The sequence below is a fragment of the Neodiprion pinetum genome, chromosome 1, assembly GCF_021155775.2.
Source record: "Neodiprion pinetum isolate iyNeoPine1 chromosome 1, iyNeoPine1.2, whole genome shotgun sequence".
NCBI classification, from domain to species: domain Eukaryota; kingdom Metazoa; phylum Arthropoda; class Insecta; order Hymenoptera; family Diprionidae; genus Neodiprion; species Neodiprion pinetum.
Genome location: NC_060232.1, coordinates 28,420,415 through 28,442,079, shown reverse-complemented (window position 1 = coordinate 28,442,079; position 21,665 = coordinate 28,420,415). Strand labels below are relative to the sequence as shown.

The following is a 21,665-nucleotide window of genomic DNA, read 5'->3' as shown; positions in this document are numbered from 1 at the left end:
AGATTGTTGTTTTCGTGTGACATTCGAGAACGGGATTGCGACACAAACGTGTGAGTGAGTCTCTTTTCGCTGGATTTCAGTACCTACTACGTATTATCGTGTTATGTAAGACTAGAATGACGATTTGCTCATAATCTGTGAAACGTCGACATCGTCGACGATATTCTTGCTTGACACGTGACAAACGCCAATCACAATGTGCAAAAATTTGGAGAATCCTCTTCACTGCCGTCAGCCATTACAGAAGAAGACTGACCAACAGATCTTGTTTAGAATTATTATTGTACTCGATGTGATAGAATCTGCGTTATTACAACAGTGAGTAAAAAGATGCTCTGTGAATTAACCCACAATGTTTGATCGATTTCTCTGTTTTTCACAGGAAGGAATAGACGCATCTGAAGTGTCGCCTATTTGAGAAAGAAGATTAGTGACGTCAGCCTCGTGATTCGGAGCTTTTTCACGTCGCAGAATCGACACTCTGGATACAAAGCTGCGATGCGACGATTTCAACGCGATCGGTATTGTTTGCTTTATCTTTTTTGCATGGATATGATATTTTACATGTTCCCCGCTCGTTCGAATTGTTGCAGCCGTATATAATTTGGTGCTGAATCGAAACTCTAGTCAATATGGTTTACATTAGTCTGTGAGTTTCTTATTGATTGGTTTAAAAAATTTGTCAGCCTGTTTTTGAATGATCGTTATAGCGAACTACAGACTATCATGCACGCATTTTCAGTTTCACTTTTTTTACAAGTTAATCGAGTGTTTATAATTGATTTTACACTTGTTTCTCACTTCAACTTTTGCTTTTCTTCGCGTTGCAATAACTTGCGAAAAATTTATTGATTATTGCAATTCTTGTCCTCGGTTTGCTCTCTCTCTTTTTTTTTTTTACTTACCTCATACTTTGTCTCACGGCTTGTAAAACCGTTCCCCGTAGTACTTTTTTATAATTTTCGTTCCCTCGCGTGCATTAAGAAATGCTAAGTGTTCTCTTCCATTAAAAATCTCTTCTTTTTCCATTAGTCTTCGTTTCATAGGTGATGATTTAGTCTCGATTCATGATCAAATCGGTCAGATGTAAAAAATTAACGAAGAATATATATCTTCGGGATGGGTATGTATATACACAGTACAGCTAAATTAACAATTCTCCGAAACAGGATTGAGCTCGTCACGGAATATTCAAAAATAAAGTTCCGTACACTCTGTACGCATACTTATATGATATATCACATACGGGGAAATTCATATCCGACTTGACCAACGTCAAACCCAGCTCCCGCTTTCACTTCTTTGCTAATTTCTTGATACATGAGACGAAATAAATACTAGATATAATTCTTCAGTTCTTGTTATCTCACACGATTACTGGGAGAACATTTTTTCAAATTTCATGGCGTTTTGCTATAGAATATTTTCATCTGATTATATTTTATAAACATTAGATTCGATTATAAAAGTTGAAAAATTAAATTGTCCTTATTGAAATGCATTTTTGAATAAAATACTCAGAAAATGCGTACGCTCAGAATAATGGAACCGTATCGCAAACTTGGGAAAATGAATTCCTGCATTTCAGAAACCATTTACGGCATTGTCATCAAATAAAGGCACTTTTTTATTTTCTTGTTTCATGGAATCAACGACATATTAATCTCAAACGGCGCAATAAGAATTGGTAGTAATTGTCAAATATTATGCAAATTTATAATTGCCAAGTTCACAAATTAACATGGCGAGCGGGAGGGGGGATTTATTTTTCTGGTTGTCGTTATTAATTATTTTTATTCGTACTAATTTTCGTGTCTCACTTTACTTTTGTGTTCTATCGAAAAGTGGGCGACTGACCTGTGCCCTTTAGACAGATGAAAATAATGATTTTATAATTCATAATTAGTAAAATTCATGAATTTTCATTATCGGTATGCAATTGAAGTTCAGAGAAATTTTTTCTAGTAACATTGCCGAATCGGCAAACCTGTCTCTTTGCTGCGGATTATTATCGCGCATATAAGAAAATAATGAATGCCGGCCCAATTCCGCAGGATGAATCGGCAGCGGCGTTTCTTTTTATCCGCTGATCCATTCCCTTTTTCTCTTTCCGTCGCCTTTTCTGCGCCGCGTATCCCTCGATCGAGGGAGGACGTCCCGGGGGTTGGTCTGGCCTCGGGTAGCTGGTCTGTGGGCAGCGTCCGGCAGTGATATATGTAACACAGTGTCCCGTCGGCTCGATTTCCGAGAGAAAAGCGAACACCGGAACGCCATTGGTCGGGAGAACCTCGGAGCTTGGCCAACCCCAGGCGTCCCTGATAACGACGCCGAGGGACCGCCCCCGCAAGATGCTACCCCTCGACAGACGCTCGGCGTCGTTCCGGTGCCTCCGCCGTGTCCGCGAGGGAATTTCAGAGGGCCGATAATTCGGCTGTTTAATCGCCATTGGTCCAGGGGAGGAAGATGCAGGAATGGAATAGAATCGGTGATGAATGATTTTTTTTTTCCTCAGAATTTCGCTATCGAGGTTGAGCACCGACATGCACACGTGGCTTTCGAAAAAACGTAAAAAGACGGTATGTGTGTATACGGTGTATGTATATATATATAACTATATTATAGAATGGGCTACGAACGGAGGGCTTTAATCTTCTGCGAGGCAAGGAAATGTAAATGTCTCTTTTTGCCGGGTGTAATCGAAGAAAGTACCTGCAGCACCCACTCGAACTCACTCTGCAATACGCCTACAGGGACACACACCTGAGCTCGGAATTTCTTCGAGTTTTTGCTAGCTTGATTTCAAAGTCTAATTCAAACGAGTTCTCCGTACGATAACATTATCGAGGAAGGAGAAGAAGAAGAGCATAAGAAAAAATGAGGAGATACCTTCGTCGTTTATAATGTAGTCGTAAAGCAGCCGAGATGCAGTCTGGTCGTTGGGTCTTTATGTAGTTTCATTACTTCACGTACGACACTTTGACGCGACGCGAAGCTATGCTAATTAAATAAACGCCAAAGAGAATATAATAATTCTACTACGCAAACGATAAAACAAATTACCTAACAATTTTTCCACTATCGCGCGGTAGTCGCATTGAATCGGCCATCGGTAATTGCATCCCGCTATGGAGCCAGCAGCCGCTAGTTGACGAGATAAAAGCCCCTGATAAGACCATTCTTCGTAGCAATTTAGGGTGCAGGCGGCAGCGTGATCGTGTAAACGCGTGACGCGTACAACAATAGTCCCAAGATACTTTTTGCATTTACGCACTCGCCGGGCCTAAACCTGATCGTGTGGTACAGAATCTCGAGTCAACGTGAGGTGTAGGGGAGGTGTCTCGATCTGATGTCCTTTCAGTCAGAACGAGCAAGGCTTTTCGTTTGACTATAAACGTTCGCGGAATCGTTTCTATTCAAGAATTCTCGCGGCATTCCCTACTGCAAATGTTGATGCGTCAAATCATAAAATGTTTTGAAAGAGTTGAGCATGTAATTTATCACATGATTTATCTCGTACATTCGATGAAATATATAATAAATCACATAATAAATTACGAAAGCCCGAATCATCAGATACACTAGATCGAAATTCATATAGTTTACGATATAGTTGATGATATGATTTTTGATCCAGTATACCCGATGATTCGTGCTTTCGTAATTTATTTTGTGATTTCTTATGTATTTGATCGAATTTACAAAATGAATCATGTAACAAATTACACGTCGAATTCTTTCAAAACATTACATGATCTGACACATGAACATTTTAAGTATGGTTAACTCGAAAATTAATTTCACCATACCACAGCGAAGTTCGCCTGCACGCAGTGACGGATCCGAGGAATGAGTCAGAAGTTTCATTGTCGTATGTTACAGTCATGATTTTGCTTTGATTAAGTATCCCGCAAACTTGACGGTCCTCAATCACTCATACTCGCTGATCCGAGGTTACTATGTATATGCGAATGCCTAATGTGATCGTCGTGATCTCAGCTCCAATGGATTCCGGAAACTGAGGTCTTGATTGGGTCATTTGACGCGGATCAAGAAACAAGTTCTGGCGTAAAGGGCGTAGTAGTAGGGTGAGAGAGCGTTTGAGAAGGTGGAACGTGCGACAGGTGCTTAATTAAGGGCTTCCATCGCCCTCGCGAAGCGCACACGCCATGAGTCGGGGAATTCACCGGGCCGTGTCTGGTCTCTTGTCGACGTGGTTAGGCGTCGTATAAAGCTTATAAAGCTTATAAAGCTTATTAGCCGCAAAGGGTCCTGCTTAGGAGGGCTATTATTGAATTATGATTGGTTTTATGGTTCGACTGCAGTCAGGTGGGCGGTTTAAAGTACCGAATGCCGATGAATTGGCTCTTTATTCTTCCGCGCGCGATGGAAACCCGGAAATGACGGGAACAGGCTTCTAAAAGGATCCTAATTTTAAGGATTGCATTCTTCACCCAATTAAGGTCTGGGAGCTTATATGGATGTTTCGAATGAGATTTGAAAAAGTCGGCTTTCTTGGTTTGTTTCTTATTCTTTCGTTTTATTCATTTTTATGATATTCATCCATACCTGGTGGATATATACATAATCCATATTCATGGATTTGTTGCGACATGTCGATTTCTTGATGTTCAAGTACTGCGGATGAAGCAATTGATTTTCAAGACTTTGATATTTTTAAAATCGTGAGGCACAAGGTAGTGGACATGATACTGATCACGCTGTTACGTTACATCGATACGCAGTTGCAAAATTATCTGAAACATTGTTTAAAATTTGTTTGAAATTCTCGTTCCTCCAGATTTTCCAACGATTGTTGTACACTCAGAGTTTCGATACATTACGAATAGAATCCAAATCTTCAATTGCTGTCGGTCATAAAACGAGCGATGAATCAAAAATAAAATAAATCGAATTTAAATCATTTCTTCCTGACAATAGTAATCAGTGTACGCTTGAGTTAGTAGATTTGGAAGTATTCTTCTTAAATGTAACTGTAAATACGAAATTAATTCAATTTCACCGAGTACGATAATCCAATTTTGATACAGCAACGAGTAACTCGACGAATCTTGTTATTATTATCCGTAATGCTGCTAATATATCAATGTGGTGAATTTCGAGCAACTGATTTTCAAGATACCCTGCATCGCGTAAAACTGGATAAAATTAGTCTAGCAGCGTTAGGTGATGAAAGCGTGTTTAAAAATCGTGTAGAAAATTGACATTTTGTACGAGTTTTTGTTCCGATAAATAGAATTCATTTTCTCTCACTTTACGATCTTTACGATTTTTCACGAAGATGATTTTTACCGATTGATCGGGCTTTTCACTGATTCAAATAATACGGATATTTGGCGTAGGTGTATATTTAACGATACTGCGACCAGCACGGTTTGGAAACGTGATTAGCATTGGATTTAATGATTAATTACCGTTGATTAATGCGAGGATGCGGAACGTCTGGCTGGTCGATGATTCGCCTCTCGGTTCACCAGGCTGCTGTATTCCACGTACGGTAGAGTTGCTGCCCACCTACGCACATCCCGACCAAAATCGTGTCTGCCTCGCGTACTCGTTCATTACGTCATAGAGCGCCGATTCCGCAATCGTGGAAGCCAATCGAGCCTCCGCCGGACGTCGCGCGTCGCGGATGATCTACAGATCTATCCGTGATTCGTACCGCGTCTGTTTATTTATAATCTATTGTCGAGGTAATTGATGACGACGGCGATCGTTTCCCCAACAATTACGAGCTCGAAGGTAACTCGCGTCGTGCTTATATCGGCCTAATTCGACCGGATCTGACCCCAGCCGCGAACATCACGGGTCATTGATTACGCGGTTATCAGTAGTCTGGGCCCTCGATTGTTAATCAATTTATGCTGGCAGTAAATTCCCCGAAAATTGGCTGCTGTATAACCAAAGACTTAGGGTCGGGTCGATTAGGTTTGAGTAAAGAATTTTGCGAGATTAAGAAACCGCGAGGCGTGGATTACGTACGTAGGAGGAGAAAAAAAAGGCAGAGAAAGACAAGTTTTGCAATTCTTATCTTTGCAGACAAACACTTGCGGGTTTGCAAATTACGCATGAGAAGCCGCAGCACGCGTTACAATTGTTACGAAAATTTGCCGCGCTTCTGTCCCGCTGTAATTGCAACTCGTTAGGACCTCGGTTGCGTGCCTCTGTCTTCAGCGGTGCCGTAACGAGCCTGAGATAATTGAATAATTGCATTGTTACACCTGTCGAGGCGCCGTTTTTCCAGATCAGAGTGCGTGGCAAATTTTTTAATGTTCCCCTTACGGAGAATCGGGAATACGTCATTGCTAATCCCGCTTTCACTCAATGTAGATTGTTGTATTCGGATTTATCGCCGATCTGAAGGATACGAAATATATACATACCTATATATATGTATATATAGATATATATTTATTATACGCGCTTCTGATTCCTCGCTGGGACCCGAAAACACGAAAGTGTAATAAAGTAAACAGGAAAAGAATAGCGGCACGATCCATGGACTGACATTTATTGGTTGCTGTATTTTTTCCTTACTATACGTTATATACCGTCGCCAGCATTTCTGAACGTCGAAGCGTTTGATCAGAATTATATCAGTACAGATCTATACATTTGTCATTATTATAATGCCAAACGTTGCTTATCCTGCGCAAGGAGAGACCTAGAAGCTCGCTTATAAAAAAGTTCTAATTTCATCGTGGCTTGCACATCGGTAGGTATTTTGACATTTCATTGACCCTAATTCGTCTGTATTCGTGTAGGATAGAAGACCTCAACGATTGAGATCGTATCAATTTAATTTCATCTTAAGAAAATGAAGCTGCTCATTTTCATACAGCTTTCCTTTGTTTCTCAACGAATTGAAATTAATTTCAAAAAATCTGAACGCCAATCTTTCATTTTACGTATTGTTTCTAATGAATAAATCTCTTCAAGTTTCCCTGCTTTTTGGAGTCGGTTCGTTACATCCTGTTTCTCTGGAATCTCGCGTAGTCAAGGCCGAATGAAGCACGTAGGGGAAAACGCTAATCGGGCTTTTATAATGGATTGAGCATCCGTCTAATACTCAAATCGATTTTCACCGCAATATATATATATATTAACATGCGCATTGATCCTCCGCCGAAGAGTTGGGTGAATTCAATTTCGCATAAATAAGCCGTAAGTCTCGTGACTCGTCCTGTTTCTTTACTTATTTATTGGCATTTAGGACAATTAGAAGTTGGCATGAACGAACTGTACATGCCAAGGGTGAGGGGGGGACATTAATCAGAGTATCAGAAGAGAAGGGAAAAAGAAATAAAGAAAGAAAGGTAAAAGGCTGATCTCGGAAGACAACTACGATTGAGTTACGTTGATTTTATTCCCCCCTCCAGGTTTCAGCTATTTTATTTTCCTTCCTTCTGTCTTAGTCCCGCGTGCCTGACTCGAACGGGATTAACTCTGGTGCGGTTTTTAAGTAGGCAATTTCCTAATTCGCTAGCCTCAATTCCTGATTTATTACGATTCAACATGTTATTCAATCTCCTTCAGATTTATGGACTGGGCCAGCCTTCGCTATCCGCCCTGCAGCCTCCGTGCAACCTCTACCGATCGTCATTCGTCTCGATACTCTTAATGGGCTTCAGATCTGCCTGGTGAGTTTGAAATTTGCAATATTTTGCTTCATAGCACAGGTATCAACCACGACACAGTTTTTCTCCGACTACTTTCTCCATTTTCCTGTATAATATACACGTCACTATGTTTCTGACTCAATTTAACTTTCGCTGTTTGGTTTGTCAATGATTTAGTGTATGATTTAGTTCTAGGCAAATTTTTTACTGAACGGAACGAAAAACAATTAGTCCTCAATCGCTGTACCTACAATTTTAAGCATTCGAGACAGCCTTTCTTGTGTAACTCTACTCTCGCTATCTCGGTATCTTCCTTTCGAGGCAAGAGCAACAAATCAGTCCCGCTAATAGCGACGCTCGTTGAGTGAGGTGTCTCCGAGCGATGTCCTTTTTTGCGATGTCTGGAATTGACTGTCCTGGATCTCTGTGTCGCTATTTGCAGACTCCGCTCTGAAACAGCCTACCTTCGATATAAAACAGAGTCAGGACCATTACTGGGAATAGTAAACTTGTTCGAGTTTCATGCGATTGCTCTGCCAAAGTTATTTAGAAACATTCACAAAGTGAGACCTAGAATTTTGTACTTGAATTTTGAATTTTGTGTTGTTGTTTGACACTCACATTCCATCGGCCCCGAAATCAAAGTTCCAACTTCATAATCAGCGTATTCTACGATTTTGCGAAAAACAAAAAAAAAAAAATACTACAACGATACAGTCATTTTTAGAATCCCTGGAAATTACAGTGAAACTTTTGATCGTATATCGTTTCGAATCGATGGAGATAAAAAACGATGGAATACTTGAAAAAGCTGTCGAGATATGTTCGAGCATCCATTAAAAACGCCCATGAGCCGTCAGCAATTCTGTGCGAAAAATTTTCACCGTTTTTATCACGTGCGGTGACATTCATCATTTAACTGGACCTCGGCGAGAGGGAGAAAAGACAGAGTGTGCAGGGTGGAAAGCGCGACCAACAGCGCGACGCCCGGCGTCGAGGCAGGCCAAATTAGCGCGACAATAAATTCTTATTAAAATAGGGAGAGCCCCTGCAGTCGCAGACAGTGAATGGCGGGCATCGCGTGCTGCGGTGTTTAGCGAGGCACGGACGAGTGGTTAGGTGGTTGGTCGGAGGACGAACGTCACGCGTCATGAACCCCGCCGTTTCGTAGCTACCTTTGGTGCCCCCGTCGGAGCTGCAACTTTGCGCAGGAAAGCTCCACGGGCCGTTGGGCGCGGCCCCGTTTTCCCGTCATGCCCCGGGCGCCGATTCCCTCTCGCCCATCAATCATTGCGACAAACTGCGAGAAGGAGAGCGGAATCTGCCGCAGACGTGAATCACTGTCCGACCACCGCAAACTCCTTGTGTTAACCGAGTTACGAGACAACAGCCCCCTTTTTACGTCGCCTCGCCTCGTTCTCGAGCAAAGCTCGTGTGTCTGATGGATTTTCACGAGCTTCCGATGATCGTCGGGTCGACCGGAGCTCGACTGCAGGTTACACCCTGGAGCATCTGTTGCGCAATTAGGTAGGTATCCTTACTCGGGAAAGTTGGAAAACCGGTATCGCGTCTAGTTTTATCCAACGCTTCGATGCCGTACCGAGCGACTCTGCGAGGTGGCACAATTAGGTTTTTTGGATTATGCTGTTAAGTGAAGCAATTGAAGAGATGCACGTTTGTAAAACTCGATAATCAATATAACGTCTCGTGAAACGAGTACTTAAATTTCTGTCCGTTTTTATTTATCATATTCATCAAGCTCTCGTAGAAATTGGTGTTCTTCAATAAGCTTCTCGTATCGCGCATTTTTTTTTCTTACATAAAATTTTGGAATCATTTCACAGCTGTACTGTAGGTATGTATCTCTTCGCGACTATACAAATATCAAATTAACTAAGTTATTTACAGCGGATAGTGTATCCATAAACATAAATTTTCAGTTGAAAAATGTTTGAACATTTACGCGAATGCAATCTCAGAAATAATTTTGTCATTAAATTCTGACAGTTTATTATGCATGAAATTTTTTTTTTTATTACACCCTTTTTTTCTGCAGACAAGTGCCCCAATTTGACACTAATTTTTCTGATTGCGAGAAAACGTGTGCAAGAGCTCTTTGGAGAACACCATGTTTTGACGATATGTTATAGCCGAATCAATCACCTGCATGAGAACTTACCGAATACGATCAATTTAAGCAGACTACCTGATTGTTTTATGAAGCCTGATCGATGCTTTAAACTTGATGTCAATAAAGAAAGTTTGGTGTTTCACTGACGTGTCTCCTTGGGGCTCCAATAATTAAAGAAGTAAGAAAAAAAGAGTGATAAGAACCGTGCGCGAGTCACAATGGGTGTCGCATTATTCCGACAATCGCGACTCGGGGTTCGCCGCGGAGGGTGCGGAGGCGTCGGGTTGAACCTTGCCAAGTGCACAACTTCTGTGTAATTGAATTATACGCCGTCACGGAAGGTTACTTCCGTACCGTTGAGCGTGTACAAATTTTACGCCAGCAAAAACAAACGGCTGGGTCGGTTTGTTTTTTCACTGATCATGATTCGCTCAGCTGCGCGAGAACAGCGGAGCTCAAAATCGAGATCAAAATGGTGTACGGTGGGCTCGAAAATTTAGATTAGAAATTCGTACGTACGTCACGGACCTTGTTACATCTGTCGATGTTGTCGTTGAACGTGAACGGTATGCATCTGGGCTGACAAAGTCCTCTGCAGTAATAATTATACTATACTAATAAACGATTTCGTATTTATATACTCTGTGACACATATGTAAACAGCTCTCAATTTCGTCGAATGAAACGTCACTCTTTCGGAGTGAAAATCGATCCTCTCCGACAGGAGTGCAGAGATTTCGCGCATGAAAATTTTTGTAAAATTCTCCAAGTATCTAAAACTTTTTTTCTTAAATTTTGTTAGGTTTACGCTAAAAAAAATTTGTATACCTAGAACCGATAAAATCTGCAGGATTCGTCCGAGTGCGAAATTCACCCTGCATGTTGCACGGCCAATTCTCCTGGGTTTTGGCCTCCGAGCGAAAAAATGTGGCAACATCCCTCGGCGAGGATCGTCTCCTTGCCGCGGGGCGCGCCATCGGAGGAGAATCAGTGTCGACGCAAGCTGGTAGGGGGTGTCAAGGTGCAGGGTCGAAGGTCGTCGGTATCAGTAATGGCGGCCCAAGGGACGGCACTCGAGCCGGGAGTCTGGAGGGTCGTCGAGGCCGGTCCAGACCGAGGCGAACACTTGTTAGCACCTCCTGACGCTTACATGCCCGCCCCCGCGTTTCCCGGCGCTAATTGTGTGTCCTCTATGGCGCTGCCCGGAGTCCGAGCTGCCACGACGACATTACATCCCTCGACGCGTCCTCCGGAGAAGCGAATGCGTCGGGGCTCGTTAGTAGCCGCGGAGGTTTACCCGATTCCCGATTCCCGATTCCCGGTTCCCGGTTCCCCGGCTCTTCGTGTCCGCGTAGGAGTTCGGCGGCGTCGCGTGTCGGAAGACTGTAGCCGTCACAGTGACCATTATATCGAAGGGGTGGATCGCGATAAGGAGAGAATTCACGTAAACGGGCGGCGGGGGCGGCAATCTTGGTCTCGGCTAGCTGGCCATTTCACGTTTCCTTCCTGTACCCCCTTTCGTCCCGCCGGCTACTCCCTAAATGATTAATTACCGGCCTATAAGTTGCATGCAAGGTGGAGCCGCGGGCATGCCGGCCCGGAATGGCCGACTTAAAATAAGCTCATTGCTAAAACGGATATTCCGTGCTGGAAAATACGTTCCGTTCGTACCTCGTCCGCCGCGCCGCTCTATTACACATGTACCGAGTTTTCTCTCTCTCTGTCTCTCCCTCTCTCACTCTTTCACTGTACGCAGAGGTTTTCGCCGCTTCGCTGTATTATATATTATACCGCACCCTGCGTTCAAACGCGGTTGGCGATGATCGACTTTTCATTGGTCCTGAAGCTGATTATTCTTGCCCCGATGGAATTTATTCTCCCGATCCGAGGTATTTATTTCCACTGGCGAATCCGACGCCATTTTTCTCCACCCCGCGGTCATCCGTCGCTTTGTGTTGCTCGGATTTCTTCGGAAGCTTGCGCAAGCTTCTCTAAGGGGAGAGAATACCCGCCGCAGTAGCTTACATTCCGCTTCGGATTCGCCATTTTCTTTCAAATGTCGTTGTTTTTTGTCTTCTTTTTCATCTTCTTTCTTCTCCTTTCATTTTTCGACCGGTCGACGAATTATCAGCTTCCGGCCTGTCGAAAGAAGGGATTAATGTCGAATGCCAATTTATACATATAGCCTCACGCACCAGCAGCGAGGGGGCGAATTTACGATGTGTGTTAAAAACCGCGGATCTTGCGATACGGTGGAAACTACTATATCGGCGAGTAAGAAAATCCCTGTGGCTGGAGCATATAGCCAAGGGATGAAAATCGGGGAAAATCAAGGCGCGTTTTCCGAATCATTCGACGTGCTCGCCGCTCGCCTCTCAGAAGTGGAATACATTAATTAAAGTCCCCGGTGTGGTTCCCGGTTCCCGGTTCCTGGTTCCTGGTTCCTGTCGGAGGGAGACGGGGACGGGAGTCGTGAGAACGCAGTGATTAAAGCGAACCTTTGAGCCCGCCAAGTATCGCGGCCTTGCGCTTAATAACGGCCTGCAGAGGCGGAGGGAGAGAGAGAGAGAGAGAGAGGAAAGAGGGTGCGAGGGAGAAGGCGACCCGGTTCGTAACCTCTCCACTTCTCCTCTTATTTTATAAATCAAAACAGATTAGAGCGGTTTTCATTCGAGGGGGCCTTGCTATGCAAATGTCGAAGATCCAGGCCTCGGCGGACGGGCCGACGCGAATACCCATCTCCAAACCTCGACAAACATTTACCAATCCCAAAAGAAAATATGGTATTCCCTTACACCGACCCTGGTCCGAACCGTCGAGGCGATTGCCTTTTCCTCATAGTTCCAAAAATGTTCAGTCATTCCGGCGCGGGGGTAAAAGGTAGACGGATCAAAAAATAAAAAAGTCGCAATATCGAATGTCGAATCACGAAAAACCTGTTTTATTGAATTTAAAAATGTATAAAGTCTAAATATACAAGACAAGTCTAAACGTAGAGAGTTAAGTATTGAATAATATAATGTATATAAGCCAGACGGGGGGGGGGGGGATATAGAAAAATAAGACAGTTGAATGTCGAATCATCTAACATTTGAAAATCTATTCTACAACTGTTTCAAAACGTAGAAAGCCGGAATTTAGAAAATTCAAAATGTGGAAAGGTAAAGCACAGAAAACCAAAAGTTAGAATCAGAGTTCTAATGATTTCACGTTTTAACTTTCTATGACTTTAACCTTTCTCCATTTTGAAATTCCATGAAACAGATCCGAAGAATAAAGAGCTTATTTACCATTATCAAACGTATATTTGAATATGGTGAGATAAATGTTTTGTTATTATTGTCAAATTTTAATCGAGCCAAATAATAATCGATATAAATTTGTTAATTGTTGACAAATCATATTTAGCTCAATTAAAATTTGATAATAATATCGAAACATTTATCTCACCATATCCAAATATACATTTGTTAACAGTACAAAAATTCTCTTCTCAGTGGGTCGTTCCATTTTTGAAAAAATTCAGTACTGTTTTCTTTTTATTCTCTGATCTTCCAACATTTTCATTACGACGGGGATCGCAGTTAAGAATTGATCGCCGATCCTCAACTGCATCCAGAATCTCACTCTCCTCAGCTTCCTGCAATACATAACGATTAGGTTGTGTAGATTAATCTCGGGATTTTTTTTTTTTTTTTCAAATAACGTTGCGTCAGCTGTACGAAGCAGGCATGCTGCAATCAAGAAGGGGCGTGCAGCGATGGCCAACGCGGTTATGGCTATCCCCGTTTTTCGGGGTGCCCCGTGTGCGCTGGGTAGTTATACCTATACACTCTGTATATGTTTTGAATGCAAACAAAGCTCTGTTTATATACTCGATCTGCCTCGTCAAAGGAACCCCTCAAATTTCAACCGCGGTCCTGTTTGCAGGGATTAGGGCTAATAGTATCTCACTTCGTTTTCTGTACTACAGCCAAGTGTTACTGTTGCGGATTTTCATCCCTCTGGGCTTGTTTTGTGTTGCAACAACTCGCGGAAGCCGAAAAAGACGATTGGAATGTAAAAACGACCGAACCGATCACCGAGTGCGGCTCGAAAAGGGAAACAAAAAGATTGCAGCTATCCAATTTTCACCTTTTTCTGCAATTTTGTTTTTTCGTTTCGATCCAATTTGCGAGTAAAATTCAAGCGATCATTTTACGAGTACGAATGATCTGATTGTGAGAATATGTACGCGAGGTTTGCCGTTTTGACGCACTTCAGGTGGGAAGCGCGGTTAATTGAAAAGGTCATTAGCTGGTCGCTTGTAACAGAGTCGATCGTTATCGTTTTTACACCCGTGTTTCGCGATTTCCGAATTGTCACGATTAGTAATTACCGGTTAGATACCGTCTCGCGTGCTTTCCATAATCATTTGAATTTTCAACAGTCAGACCCTCGCTTGTGATCGTTATTTTACAATCGCAAACTTATACCTTTTACAAAATTCAAGTCAGGAACTTTACTGTAACGATGCAATCTCATTAAAAATCGGCATTTCACAACATCAGGTCCCTCTGAGATTCGTTCAACGATAGCGAAGCCAAACATGACATTCATATTTCAAAACTCATCGTCAACTCGTTTAAACTGATCATTCTACAGTTGCAAGATGATGTGTTTTTGAACAATGTTTCGTTACGGTAACGTCGATAATTTCAACCTCGTTACCCTTTTCACTCGCTTTTCATATTCTAACGATTATCATCCTCAAATTATTATCCAATTTTTTGCTATCGAGTGCGACTCGATTAATTTTTGCACTCGCATAAATATGGTCGCACCTCGAGAACTGGTCCGACAAAACGCAAGCCTGCCGGTGGCTTCGGTAAGACCCGATGGCTTCCGGATTTTTGGCTGTAGTTCAGCGACATCCTCAACGTCGGGTCGTCTTAATCCTCGTATATCTTAGCCGCACGGCGGGACTCGCGACCTGCTTCGTGCTCGAGGTTTTTAGGACGCACGCATATAAATTCCGCTCTCTGATCCGATCCAGCGGCTCATGCACCGATCCCCTTCCCCCCGTAGCCAAGGCGCAGATTTATGGACTTATAGATTCTTCCGCTTCCTGGTTTTCCCGTTTTTCGTGTTTCGGTTTCGTTTTGTCTGTTTTAGTTTCGTGCGATACTCTTCCTCCCCCCGGCAACCCTCTGGCGTATAAGTTATGCGGCCATGCAGAGGTCTTTCTGGCCAACATAAATTTGTCACTTTACTTCAGCTCCCGTTTCCTCCATCCTTTCCTCTCTTTGCCGTCGTCGATTCTTGATCGCCCGCTTCTTCTCTCTGGCCCGAGTCCAGTGAAAGGATTGCATTTTCCTGATTAAACTTGTACGCAACCTCAGTTATTTTTCCCGAAATCGCATTCGTGGCGAAAAACGATCGATATGTAATCTGCGACGATACGGGAAGAAAGAGGTGAATATTTTCGCGGATTTTGGTGACACTGGATGAATTCGCGGGTTTGTCGCCGGGTGTTGGTATACCAGAACCAGAGGATATCATCCCTTTATACTTCTTCCTGCTGCAGGTTTGCAGAACGCCCCAACCGCGCGACTGCGAGGAGCTTATAAATATTCAATGCCCACGCGGCTAAGATAAACTAATTAAAACTTAGATGTCGGTAGTCACTTTAGATTTTTACTTACACAAGAAGCATTTCAACGTGCGACTGCCCCCCTGGAGAAGCCTGTAAAAAAAAAAGGAAGATAAAAAGTAAACTCCGCTACACGGGGCGCCGCGAATTCGAACGGATTCAAAGCAAATCCAAAGAAAGCTTTACTCTGTACTTCTCATTAAGAAAACCACTGCCTCGAGTTTCTTTTATTCTCCATCTTTCGTCGCCGCCTTCCTCCCGCCTTTAACATCGGCTATTCCGACAAATGGATCCACCCCCATCCCTCTTACAAATCCCGCTCGTTTCGACTTCGCGATGTAATTAACCGCCTCACTTGAGAGGGAAAAGATTTTTTTCCCAAAATTGTAACGTCTTCGCCCGCAATATATCTTGTGCTTGCGAAAAAAAAAAAAAAAACAATTGAGGCGGATGTATAATTTTGCGTCGCAACCTGAACACTTGTTTGCGAGGAGAAGATTTCGAAGGCTTCGAAAACCGCGGTGCAGGACGCGTACGTGTATCCACCCGCAAAGCCGCCTTTCTTTTCCATTTCGTATTTTAATTCGGTGTTTGTGTTTCTTTCCGGGGCGGCAACCTCCGTCTCCTCGTCTGGCAAACCTTATTTTTTGCCCCCAGCAGGCTTACTTAAGATATTAAAGGGGGCTCCCTGGCTCACAGCTCGAGTCGCTGTGTAGTTTCGTTCTGACGCAGCGCGGACGCGTCGCTTATACAGGAGCCTTCGCTGTTTTTCAGGGGAGTTTATTTAATTTGTAAGCGGATTTTTGCACTAATCAACGGATCTGAGAAGGAAACCTGAAGCTCGAGCGTCGAACGGCGGCGGCAGGATGTCAGACGACGTTCGACGACCGAGAGACGGACAGAAAGGAATCCGGGGAGGAGCCGAGAGGGATGCGAGGGACGCCGGGAGAGTAAGACGGACGGGAGAACAAGAAAGTCATTTGAATTTATTTTAATTACACTAACGAACAGACCGCAGAACGAACCTAACGAATTATTTGCTCAAATATGATTACGTGGAATTTCTAATGACGGATTGACCCCCATCCCTTCCCCGCAGAAACAAGCCTTGAATCTATTTACTTTAGGCTCGAAATCATTCCCCCCGATATTCAATGGTTCCGAATTCTGCACTCCTCGGCGCACCGGATTCGACAATCCTGCACGGGAATCTCCATGGAAAGAAAATGTAAACAAATATCCGCCCGCCGAAAATACAACTTCTTCATCGTTTCGAATCAGGAAAATCTGGTCCCCAACCCTCGATTTTTAACGAACCAGGAAAATACCGTCTTCATTTAGTTTCCCTTTTCTCTCTTCTCTTGTCGTTTCTTTCCTGTGTTTTAACTGCAAATTAAACCTGACCATGGACGCCCCTCGGTTTCTATATATGGGGCATTCCAGACCTTCACAATTTTTAATTTTACACTCCTCTTAGCGCATGTTGCATTGGAGCGTTCGAAAAGAATGTAATTTCCAAACCTTTAAACAAAAGATATAGCTTTTCAAGTAATCGTTCGATTAGCTGAACCTCTGTTAGCCACAGTCATTTTTCATGAATTTAAACAGTAAATCTTTGTAAGGAAAACATTTTTAGCTCAGAGTGAAGATGGGCGTGTATTTAGTTTGAGCGGTTAGACAAGGAAATCAATTTTAAATAATAAATTACTATAAAACAGATGAGGAACAAAATGAGATTAACTGATTTTTCTTTCTATTCTATTTCCATTCATCTTTTTGAAACATATTTCATTTTTGATTTTTATTGTTCGTATCGCCGAGTCTAAATTCGCGTTCACCTTTTCTTCGGGTTGGACTTTTTTGGTCGTTTCATGAAGATATATGATTATGCAAATTTCAACAAAACTGATTATTATATGACTAACGGTGATTTGGCCAATCGATAATTGATCGTACTAGAAAAGTAATTCTTTTCAAATCAGGAACTGTGCAAATCGTGTTCCCTTCGCTAATATTTTATTTCATATATTAAAAGATGAAGATAAAATTAAAAATGTGCGAGGTTTACGGCCAGCTCGAGACGGTCTGGAACGCCCCATATATCTGGCCGACAAGAGAAGGGGAGGCGGCGAAATTATGCGTTTGAAAAGCGTGACGATTCGACTCGATCCTCGTTCCGCGTTCTCGATTTCGGAAAAGAGGACGACACGAGCTCGAGGAGGTGTCGACGGCGTCGAGGACGAGGAGAAGTAGGTTCGTTGATCCGCGCCGTTGGGGTTCGCGCGATTTCTGACTCACCCTTAGCGCGGGCGTAACACACCCCCGGCTCACCCGAAGATGGGCGGGGTGGGATTTGCAATGCAAATCGTAACATACCGTATCATACACCTACGCCGTGGTCCACTCACACCGACGCCCCGATTCGTCACCCACACTCGTCGGAAACCGAATCCGCGGACCCTCGAAACATTTCGCGCTGATTCCGCCGCGGTAGGTACTCGGCGATGATTTTCGAAAGCGATGATTCGCGATCACCGAGATTCAATTTTCGGTCCCACCGCTCGCCCTCGCGCGAGGAAAACAAACAGAACCGTTGAAGAGGGGGAGAGAGAGTGAGAGAGAGAGAGAGAGAAACAATAATTCATCGCCACCGAAAACTGACGTGCAAGAAATCAATGGAACAATTAGCCAAAACACGCATTCTCTTCTGCGGGGATGACGCATTGTGCAGCGAGGCACGGGTCAGGTACACGACATTCCCGGACCCCTGGTGCTCCGCGCGGTTACAACGACCGACGATGTTTCATCGCCTGGATTTTTCAACTGACGTTATCACGCCCGAGGGTTCCGGGACCCGATACAACACGAGGTACACAGCGTCGTTTACAATGACCATTTACCACAGCCCGTGCGTGTGTAGCATCGCCGAGACGCAACGGGTGTTCGAGAAAGTTCCTGTCGTTTGTTACGCGCCCCGCAAATAGTGTCAACGGAACGTTGGGATAAGGGGAAAAAAATTTAAACGTTCAAGGATGAAGATTATAATCTGATTCTGTGTAATATGAATTTGACTGGGTGACCATTGAGGTCCTGTTATGATTCTTCTGCAATGAAACGCCACGTTGCGATGTTCCCTGTCGTCGATTTCCTATTTACATTTTAATAACTCTCTCGCTGAAACCGCCTCATCAAGGGTGTGTAATTCATCCCCGTTTACTCCTGTTCCTCTGTAGTGCTCAAGATCGGAATCGCCAAATCTGGTCGCGTGTTACCTGCAGTTAGCCGGTGTTTTAAAGTGTGTAGGTGAAAGTTACGTATTTTCAAAACTCAGACTGTGACCGTTACATCCAGTGATAGAAACTCTAAGCAGTCGAAAATCCAAATGGTCAAAATTTTATTTTTTTATTTCGACTTTTCACCATTCTGAATCTTCGTGATTTAGGGTCTTAATCATTCTGAGTTTTGACCATTCCGAGCTTTTGTCATTTTGGGTCTTGACCATTCCGAATTTCGACCATTCCGAGTCTTGACCATTTGGGATTTTGACCATTCAGATTTTCGGTCGTTGGATTTAACGCTCAGTTCGAACCTCGACCGGCGTCCTGCTTGAATAAGTATTCCCCGGGACGATTAATAGAGGCGTCAGTATGATCCGAACGAGGCAGAGACAACCACGCGTGTCTAACGTGTAATACGGTGTGATAAATATGTGCCACGTACGTCAGAGGCGACCCTGTTCACCGGATTGAATTTGAATACGGGTACCGAGGTCCGCGCCGCCCTCGAATCCTAGATTTCGAACACGTGATCCGCGTAGCGCTGTCTTCGTCCCGCTTAGCGAGCTTTCGAAGGTTGATATTGGTGGTTGATTATCAATTTTCTACCAATTTGGTTCCATTTGTAGCGACGTCGGCTTTTGTGCCGCTAATCACCCCTTGGGCCGCGCATGCCTCTCCGAACCCCCCTGACCACGCGCCCCTGAATTCTGATCTACTTTGCATATTACTCTACCCACACTGGGACAACGCGATTCCCATTTTGTACGCGTATCCCACACGTGGCTCGAAAACCCTCCATCTAGCTTCCGCGTCACACGCACCCACAATAGCGTCCTTTGCCCACGGGTACATCAATACAAAACTACGCACCTAGCGCTTCATGATTTTTACGCGATTTCAGCCTAATCTAATCTGGTCTGATTTCACTTCAGATTGCGGTCGCTTCACTCGACCCTAAACCTCCAGGCTTTCTCGGTGCGCTTCTGGCGGCAACCAACTGTCACTGTTATACATGGTGTAATAATCTACAATCATTTATACTTTCGCGCGCCTCGAAATTTACTCCGCGATGCATATTGCGAATGAATATTTTTTAAAAGGAAAATGGCAGGTCAGATGGTCGAAGAGAAATCGTTTTTTAAAATGAAGTAGCAGGTGAGCGATAACTGTCGTGCCAGCAATATTTTTTAATAAAATCTACCAAACAATTTGCCGATGATCGCGAATCACTTGGCGATTAAATTTTACTACAACTTTATCAAATTTTGCCGTAATTGATCAAGCAGATTCTATTGCAAAATACTGTTTCTCCGTTTGAGATAATCAGCGATATGGATAACATGGTGGCATATTTTTAACACCCATGCTACTGGCATTCAGTGGCGAAGGGAAAAGGCTGCGGTTTTGACGAGCCGACTCGAGGCTGACGTATTAATCGAATTTCGGATTTCTCGAGAATTTTAGCGATGCAGAAACGAGCGAGGACACAGCGAGAGCCTGTGAGATGCCGAGCATTATCAAGATTCGCCGGATTCGCCTTCGTCGCGACTCAAGACTCGCGTCGCGACCTCATCCGTGAGGTAGTAATAAAAACCGGAGGGCGGGAATGTCCATTGGGACATAAATAAGTCACTGCGAATGTTCTCTTTGGCTTCCGTCGCTGCGTTCGATTCGAAGTTGCAAAATTACGCGTGTGTGGTCCACCTCAGCGAGCACCGGCTGCTGCCACGAGCCCGGTTTGGGGACGGATCGCAGGATCGCATTCCTCGACGGAACTCGGACGTCTGATCCTTGAGCAAAGGGACTCCTCGGGATATTCGCGAGTCGATCGCTACAGTCTCGGTTTAATTTTAGCGACAAAGTGTTGCTTCGCGTCTCACACCAAATACCACGCGAGTATCTCGGACCAGGTGATTATTGACTCGCCTGTGATCTGTTAAACGCTCGAATCTGCAATGCAGCGTTAAACGCTTTGCTGCTGATGGCATTTTTTTTATACTTCTTTTTTGTTCCAAATGTATAAAAGATTTTTATAGCATTGGAACCTGTTGATGAACGAGAAATTATAACTCCAGTGCTACTTCGTGACTATAGTAAAAAAGTAAAGTTATTTCTCCTGACATAATGGAAAATTTTAACTTCCTCTTCTATTCTACGATATAGTGTTGAAGAATAATAGCTGATGATTGAATCTGAGTCGTTTCGTAATTCAGCGATATGATCGTTCGTTCAACCCTGTGATTGAATGTTATCAAGAATTGTGATTGAAATTTGCAATTGCTAAATCGTCTAGCTAGTTCCGATTTGTCAGGTGATAAAAGAAATGCATAATTGTGTCAAACTAGATGATTTGAAATTTAAAATATCGAACCACGTCCTAATACATTATGTACATACCTATGCATATTGCATGACTTCTCCAAACCCACTGACCCTCAAATCCAATGTCATGCCTCAATCAAATCGTGGTATTATATTCGTAACTAAAATAACGACGGATGGGATTTTCTCACGATAATTATTGGGTGAATTGAATCATGATTATTTCTTTCGCATACAACGATAAATTTTTTTTTCCTCAAACTCGAATGTATATTTGTACACTTATATCTGTGTATAAGCGGTAGAGATAGACGGTCGGTCAAACGAACTAATTGGGCGAGACCCGGGCGTCGGTTTTTGCGGTAGCAGATACGAGGCAATACCCTGCCTTACTACGGCATGGTCTGGTGTTTAATTGGAGAAACGCGTTGCGTGTTAAACAGATTCGGCGTTTATTTGCTGCTGGAAGAAAGGATTTGGGCGAGAAAAATTGTACGTTGATTTGAATAAGGATTAGGCACAATTTCCTCCCAGCAAAAACAATTGACGTATCCTAATAGTGAGTATAATGCATATTTTCACGCTGTATCTATAAAATGGAAAGGAATTGAAAGACTCGAAGTAGAATGACGGGAAAAAAACCACTCCTTGGATCAACATTTCCG

The 21,665-nt window shown here is 43.4% G+C and overlaps 1 protein-coding gene and 1 long non-coding RNA gene across 5 annotated transcripts in view; one reads left to right on the top strand and one right to left on the bottom strand.

Annotated features, from left to right (window-relative positions):
• Window positions 1–21,665, bottom strand: part of hd (humpty dumpty) — a 97,115-nt gene that overhangs the window by 15,491 nt on the left and 59,959 nt on the right. The window contains exon 5 of one of the 3 annotated variants that reach the window (XM_046636545.2): window positions 15,453–15,493. The exons of the other annotated variants lie outside the window; for them this stretch is intronic. Coding sequence (XP_046492501.1) covers window positions 15,453–15,493 — 41 coding nt within the window. The remainder of the gene's footprint in view (window positions 1–15,452; window positions 15,494–21,665) is intronic. 3 annotated transcript variants of the gene reach the window in all.
• Window positions 37–21,665, top strand: part of LOC124224624 (uncharacterized) — a 155,378-nt gene continuing 133,749 nt past the window's right edge. For both annotated transcript variants that reach the window (XR_011177712.1, XR_006884906.1), the window contains exons 1-3: window positions 37–318; window positions 383–521; window positions 7,555–7,658. This is a non-coding gene — a long non-coding RNA (uncharacterized lncRNA). The remainder of the gene's footprint in view (window positions 319–382; window positions 522–7,554; window positions 7,659–21,665) is intronic.